Here is an 8096-nt window from a genome sequence, read left to right on the forward strand (position 1 = left end):
AATACATATGCATGATATACTCTATTTATACAATGTCAATACATTATATATAAGTTACATATACATGTGGCCATTTTGTTAAAAAAAACTTGTTGCTTGTACATTATATATAAGTTACATATCCATTACTTTTCATGATAAATGCAACTTGAGTTTCAGATTTAAGCTTTATTAGAAGTAGATTTGAATGTTGTATGAACAAAAAACATTTTTTGGCATAACAAGTTCACAAGTGAAATTTTAATTTCAGACATTTATGTCTGAATTGTTTTAAAAGGCAGGTAAGCTAAAAAGGGGCATAAATTGAATGATGATCCCAAAAACAGGAGTATTTGTGCACTTCACCCAAGTTGGGTCCCTAGCCCCTATTCAACTAAAGCCATATCCGGGCTTTGACAGGTATGGCAAAATATACCAAGGGGTGATGAATGATGATCATTAGAACTACAGTGGCTGCACTCTGCAGTGAAGCAAAAATAGTAATAACAAATTGCATAGTCAAGATCTTTTAATCCTCCTCAATATTTACATATACAAGAAACAAGACAGAAATGAAACAGAGACCAAACTTTATAACACTCAATTTATTCAATCATATCAAGAAGCTACCTGAGCACACTTGAGTGAGATATTTTAAAAGGAAAACAATGTTTCCCAATTGCTTTTCTCTTGCAGATTGAGAGAATTTAGATGATCTCAACAATAACTCTGAACTTTCTTTCTGTACAAAGGTAAATTATCAGTCCTTCCTAAGAGTATACATGTAGTTATTGGTTATTGAAGCACCAAATAAAAACGAGCGTCCCAGGGTTCGAGAAAGAATGTTAAGAGTCTTGATATATATAGCCTTTCATAAATCAATGGTGAATGCTTTCCTTGGATGCGCGTGTAGTGAAGTGCTGCAGGCTGATCTTCAACATAGTCATATCTCTCCCTTTCCGTTCCGCACCACCCAAAATGAAATAATAAAATCCTCCATACCAATTGAGGAGAAAATAAAGAAAAAAAATGAAAGATCGACTTCCAAGTATTGAGGAGAGACCACAAGCTCCAACAAGTAAGGCATCCACAACTGACTTTGTACTTTAGTCTGGATGTTTCTAGGTTTATTCTTCACCATTCCAGATCTACAATGGAGACCGAAAATGGGACAAGCTCAAAGGATCACAGATGATGAATGAGAACAATATTGCATCTAAGAAATTTGCAACATCTCCAACCCACAGGGCACTGCACATATAACTTTAGCTCAATTAATATACAAGAGAGAAATCCCAGTACTCTAGACATCAACTGTAAGTAAAGGCCAAAGATGAAGTGAAAAATCAAAGACAAGAAGCAAGTGCCGGTGATAAGAGTACTGTAGCAAAGCGAGTAATAATTAGTCTTTAAGGGTGATTATACTTAACTTGCTTAAGAGAAACAACAGGTCAGTGCATAATATGTCAGTGAACCAGAATTCAGTTTTTCAGTTAGGGAGGGCAATTCTAACACATTTTTGTGTAACCCACCCAACCCTTCAAGTTTAAACGGGTTCGATCAGTAACTGAAGACCATACATATCAAAATGGGTTGAACCCAAACTGACCAATCAAAATATTAGGTTAGAATGAGTTAAAAACTTAAAACTATGTAACCCAACAGTCGAAAGTCTGTCCAACCCAACGGCTTAAAATTCTGTAAGAGGACGGGTTATAAGGAAATTTCCTGCTGGAACCAGAAATGAAAAACTGTGTTTTGGCACCGTTATTATTAAGAATTTACTTTAGTATCTTTCAAATACTTTTTTAATATAAAATGACTATCAGGTCCTACTTTTGGATCTAAGCTACATCTTTTTTTGATCTTCAATCTCAACCAAATAAAATTTCTTTTTAATCAGAAAAACAATATTTAGGGGCAATATAAATATTTAGGATAAGACAGTATTAAATTTGGATTTGCTCTAGTTAATCTCATCATTTATTAACACGGATCTAGTCAAATTCTTCTATTCCTTAAAAGGAGGTAGTTCCGGAGAGGAGCACAATAGCATGAAAGTGAGTGCTCTCGGTGCACGATAGCAAAGCAGTAATTGTGAACTGAGAGTGTTTTCCGATGGCCCGCCACCGACAACCATCGCATACACATACACCCAAAATAGTAACACCTGATACAGGTGAAGCTCAGCAGCTCGCACCTATCACTTTTGGGAGTTTCCTACCTCTGAAATTTCATACTATTATGGAGGAGAATGATGACAGCAGCGCGGAAGATGTAATTCACTTGGAGAATGCAACTGGGAAGGCTACTCCAAAGAGGCGACTACAATTCTCTGATGCTGGTACATCTATGTGTCCTACCCCAGCCATTCCAGAACCTGTGAGGGGAAATCGCAGCAATGGTAAGACCTTGAACTTTATACCCCCTGTGATTAAGGAGGGTATTCTTACAGTTCAAATTGATGAGGAGGATATTTGCTTGCAAGTTCAAGAGTGGGAAACAGCTTTAATAGGCTATGTAATTGGGCATAATCCATATGAACTGCAAATGACAGAGTATGTCAAGAAGGTGTGGGGTTTTGTTGAACTACCCCAGGTGCTTTACCATGACGATGGGTACTATGTGTTTAAATTTCATACCATTGCTGACAAGCAGAGAGTGATGCAAGCAGGGCCTTACTTCTATGGTAACAAACCTATGATTTTGAGAAATTGGCAATTGGATTTTGAGTTCAATGCTGATATGTTCAGTCAAATTCCAATTTGGGTTAAATTCCCCAGATTACCTGTGGGATATTGGTCTGTTAAGGCATTGAGCAAAGTTGCTAGTGCAATTGGGGTTCCACTGTATACAGATGGATTTACTGCTAAGGCTGAGAAGATCTCCTATGCTAGGGTTCTGATTGAGGTGGATATTACGAAGACTTTGCCGGATGCTATTGTTGTTGAAACTCCCTCTGGGCCTTGGAACCAATCTATTGAGTATGAATGGAGACCGAAATTCTGCAATCATTGTCTCAAGTTGGGGCACATGGATGCTGAGTGTTGGTACAAACACTCCCCTAGTGAGGGTGGAGGGGAGACTGAACTGGTAGGGGGAGAAAAGGACCATGGTAAGGGTTGGAGGAAAGAGGGTAGAAGAAGAAGGATGGTAACTAAATGGATGCCTATTCATTATCATACTAATGTTAAGGATAACACTGCTATCATAGGATCAAATGCTGCGGTGTTACAAACACCACTTGAACCTGATCCTGGACAAAGAAGTGGGAAGCAACATGTTGAGGAAATCTCACTCATGCAGAATATAAATAATGTGCTGGATGCTCAGATGCATGATAGGAGGAAGAGTGCTGGCAACTATATGCCATCCCTTCCTACATGATCAGCTCTACTTGGAACATAAGAGGCCTTAACCAAGGCCACAAACAGAAGGAGGTCAAACTCTTTCTGAATAAACATAGAGTAGATATTTTTGGATGTCTTGAAACAAAGGTAAGGAACATAGAGCACCTGCGATAAGAAGAAAACTAGCTCAAGGATGGTTGACTGCACATAATTATAATGGTGATGCCAATGGTATGATCCTTGAGGTGCATGAGCAATATATACACTGTCTGGTTGAAGATCCTGGGGTGAAGATTTGTTTATATGTTACCTGTGTTTATGCAAGGAATGAGGTACAGAAGAAAGAGACCCCGTGGCAAGATGTTATGCAGATCACATTACAGCAGCAACTTCCTTGGGTCTTATGTGGAGACTTTAACAGTGTCATTGGGCTAAGATAGTTGGGGTCTCTTGTCACACAGCAGGAGGTTCAGAGACTATCCCCCTATCCCTTATGAATTACATAGGTTTCTTGTTTGCTTTGGAATAGCTAAGTGAAACTAGTTTGGTTGAATGTAGGAGTAGCTTGTCTAGGCTGCTGATGCTATACTTGTACGTTGGTTGGTTATGAATTAAAGCTATACTATTTACCAAAGAAAAAAAATCCTTATATTCCTTGTTTTAACTAAATATAAAGGAGAAGGAATAAAAGAAAGCTCAGTAGGCAGTAGCAATTAAGAAAAAATAATGATATGGTACATTTAAGTTCAAAGTTTTTTCATAGATCTTCTATTGTTCCAAAAAAGACAAAATGACAATTACACCATTCATAAAATATGCTTGGTACATGAATCAACTTAAAGCTAGATATTACAAACTTACAAAAATCTAGTTTTGAAAGGTTTGAACTCCTAGTAAATAGTTTCTTGAAAAATAATGTTATTTGAAAACTAAAAACACGAGCCACTGCTGAATAATATTTTCCAAAAAACTTTTGTAATGTAGAAAGTTAAAGGAATGGAATTAAAAATTTAAAAGATTTACTTGCAAAAGAATGAGAACAACAGATACTTGGGTTTGCTTTTCTAATCTCACAACATCCCTATTTACAAGGAGGGAAACCTTTATATTACATTGGGCAGGTTGGGTTGTTATTTTACACATCTTAACCCAACCCATATGGCATATTGACCCAATAAAACTTTGGGTGGATTGGGATATGACCAGTCCGAAATTAACCCAACCGACCCATTTACCACCCTTAATTTTTTCTCTGGCACTATCTATGGCTCTGGAAGCCAAGAAGCTTTAGCACAAGGAAATAAAGCAAATATGTCAGAATGGAACAGCACTGATGGTCTTCTTTATCAGGAATTCTAGTCAGTTCTTTCAGACGAAAGCAGGAATATCCTTTCTTCTTGCTTCCTTCTGAGTTAAACACTCTGCGCTGGCAATAATACACTTTGATGGGTATTCATATTTGATGGCAAGTTACTCTCAAAAGAAGGCCTACCACTTGCACAGGATAAATTAATAATTGTCTTCAAGATTTACTTACAATTCTTTTAATGATCAATTGGCATCTTCATCATTGTAAATCATGAGCTTGACCCCACATTACCTGAAATGCAGCAATAAAAGCTCTTATTTAGTGTGACATCAGATAAAAGAGCTATGTTAAGAACACAAGTGTTACTCCAGAAAACAAACACTATCGAAGTCTAACCTTAGGTAAAGATATATCCATCAAAATGCTTGACCAACAATAATTAATTCACCATAGCCCTAATAGACCATAGCACATGGTATGTTAGCCACCAAAAAGCATAAGGCAAATGAGATAAAGTTGAATACTACATTTAGATATAGAATTGAATAAAAATAGTTATAGCTTTCTATATTTGTGAAATCATAGGATTATGAGACTATTCTATAGATATATGTTCACAAGACCCATAACCAAAATGTCCCTTTGAAAGTTTTATTAGAAATTATTACCTAGATGAACTACTTGTATCCAACTTCTAACATCAGATGGCGATAACTGCGCCCACGTATGACTCGCTGCCAAAGATACTGGAGTGAAGTCTTTGACTGCAGTTGGATTCTCTCTTGAACAAGCCTGTAGCACAACGGAAAGAGTAAACACATGTGGATGCTTCTTATTTGTTCTAAAACCAGGGTGAATGACAATGCACATCCTACCATCTAACAAGGCACCTCTGAATACCCCGAGAAAGAGGACGAAGGAATGATGGATCCCGTTGTGAATACAGTAGACCGACCTAAAAAAGAGGTAAACAAAAATTTTTAAGTGTAACAGGAGGAGTGTCAATTTGTTAGTTCTTCCAATATCTTTGTTTCCTCTTTGGACATCACATCTTCTCTTCCGAACGGTGCCTCTTTTATATTCATAGAATCATAGCAAAGTGCAGCAAATATTATAGCAACCGCAGGAAGAAAATCAAATTCAGAACAAAAATGAGAACTGCATTAAAACACAGAGATATCTCAATAGAAAAGGTGTAATTGACTTGAGTAGTACCTCTAATAATGCAATAGCAGATGGATCATCAAAAATTTCAAGACTACAATCAGCTAGGTAGTTCACCTGCAAGTTGGAGAAAAGAATAAAAAGCAAGGCAAAAAAAAAAAGACTAAGTATCTATGATGTTAATGGCTCTAAAACGGTAATCATATTTCATCTACAAAATTTAGGGGACACGTTTTGGAATGTCTTCTTTCTCAATTACAAAAGCACAAAAGCATGGCATCATAACTTTTGTTTTCCATTTTATCCTTTTACACAGTAATGTACCTAATAAGAAGCCACAATAAGGTCATTGTTTACATAAAGCATTACATAATGAGACAAGTGGACCATCACAAACAGCATGACTCATATATTTTGCTGTTTTATAATGGTCCTTGTGTATTCATACTTCTCGCACTTTTTGATAAATCAGACCAGAGAGTATTGCGAGGAGGCATCATTTACATGATTTCTAAGTGAAGAGATAAAACAACAGAGTAGCATGTAAATAATAGGTCTACAATACTTGCACATAGGGAAAGAGAATGAAGCTCTTCACATTGCATAATGTTGTGCAATGCTTGTATAAAGACGGTCAAAGCTAGAACCAGCTTATTAGCTTAAAAACTAGAACAAGATGAAAGATACCCCAAATTCTGCATTCACAAGACACTGAACAAAATCCATAAGTTGAATTTTAGCCCATTGACGACACAATGTAGGATCATCAGAAGATGGAGGGTGTCTCCACGGAGCACCAAAACATAGCTTGTCCTTCAAAATTCTTCCATTTCGTGCATCAACCGCAAATTTCTGTAGAAGTGACAATGCTCTATCCATGGCAGGATTAACTACAGTTACCTAAAATACAGGTAAGAATGGCAGATGAGGGCTTATACTTCATCAAAAAAATTTAAATATTTGGAAGTTCTCATATGTCGGACGTGAAACAGTTTCGGAATGGAAAAGTAGAATATTATACAATAACAAGAAGTCAACTCGATTTCATTTGCAGCTGCTTCACATCTACTGTGACTTGGATGTTGTCTTAATTATCTTATGATCCCCAATCCAGTGTTTTTTAGCATTTATTTTTCAGTGTATTGTTTTAAATTCTCTTAAGAATCCTAATTCATGTGGCATCCTTCCAAACTAAAGCACCAACACTACAGACACTTACTCACAAACTCGTGATATCTCAAGGATGCAATTTTTTTTAAAAACCCCTTAAAAATTTTCTTCCAGGGACAGTCTTTATAATGTATCAGACTACATTCTGGATCAAACAAATCAAGATGCAAGGCACAACTCTCACTAGATTACGAAATATATAACTCAAGGACTTTTAACCAAATGGAAAGAAGACATTTGAAATTGTAGTGAAGAGAAAATCAACCAAGTTTCCATGAGATAATTCAGCAAATCACTCATTCATCAATTGCATTCGCAGGTATCTTGCCTATTCCTAGTTGTAGAGTTGTGTAAATATTTTTATGGGAGAGAATACAAAAGCAATGAGCTTGTAAATACAGAAGGTCCATTAAATAAAATAGCTTGTACAAAAGCTAACTGTGTGACTTTGTACATGAATACAATAAGGCAAATAAAACAAGAAATAGTGACTCGCATGCAAGCTCAAATGGTTGCAAAGTCCTATGGACCTATAACTTATAAGTGATAGAAACTGAAGCATGCCTAAATTTTTTATGAATGAACTCAAAGGAAGCATCGTGATCAAAATCAATAGATTTAAAAGAAGCCCAAGATAAGAGGATTTTGAAAAGTTGGTTTTCGATTTGTTTTTTTTTCTTTTACATCTGACTCACAAACTTCAGCTGATACACTTAATGGGGTAAAATCTCCATAACTGAAAAGTTAAAAACCAAAAGCAATATAAATTGTAATTCATTCTGGAACTTACTTGAAGATATGCCAAGTACGCATCCACGATATCCTCAAATTTGCTGCTCTTCTCATTCATGACCCTAGATTCCACAAAATATGGGAGTGGCTTAGAATGTGATAATAATTTAGTCGAGGATGGAAACGCTATCTTTCATAGTTTTCCACATATGGTAACAGGAAATGACAATCTTTTCCACATTTCTAAGTGGAGAATAAAAGACAATAATAGAGAATTTTTTTTAAGAAACTTATCGGCTGACATGTGCACCAATTCGAAGTCGCCTATGGTGCCAGGAGGGCTTGCAGTGAATACGCGAATGGAACCCCCCCCCCCCCCCCACCCAAAAAAA

At 36.5% G+C, this 8096-nt stretch overlaps 1 protein-coding gene across 3 annotated transcripts in view; it reads right to left on the reverse strand.

Annotated features, from left to right (window-relative positions):
* Window positions 1-480: 480 nt before the first annotated feature.
* LOC102586773 (uncharacterized) overlaps window positions 481-8096 on the reverse strand; it is a 22592-nt gene continuing 14976 nt past the window's right edge. Inside the window, exons 7-14 of one of the 3 annotated variants that reach the window (XM_006342200.2) lie at window positions 7763-7826; window positions 6490-6702; window positions 5854-5919; window positions 5514-5593; window positions 5307-5430; window positions 5035-5093; window positions 4867-4929; window positions 481-1230 (exon numbers count right to left, since the gene is read on the reverse strand). In XM_006342200.2, the coding sequence (XP_006342262.1) occupies window positions 5316-5430; window positions 5514-5593; window positions 5854-5919; window positions 6490-6702; window positions 7763-7826 (538 nt within the window). In that variant the 3' untranslated portion in view covers window positions 481-1230; window positions 4867-4929; window positions 5035-5093; window positions 5307-5315. Of the gene's footprint in view, window positions 1243-4866; window positions 4930-5034; window positions 5094-5306; window positions 5431-5513; window positions 5594-5853; window positions 5920-6489; window positions 6703-7762; window positions 7827-8096 lie in introns of all 3 variants that reach the window. The other 2 variants (XM_015306474.1, XM_015306475.1) reach the window with 2 other exon arrangements.

Source organism: Solanum tuberosum, unplaced genomic scaffold (genome assembly GCF_000226075.1).
Source record: "Solanum tuberosum cultivar DM 1-3 516 R44 unplaced genomic scaffold, SolTub_3.0 scf00033, whole genome shotgun sequence".
NCBI classification, from domain to species: domain Eukaryota; kingdom Viridiplantae; phylum Streptophyta; class Magnoliopsida; order Solanales; family Solanaceae; genus Solanum; species Solanum tuberosum.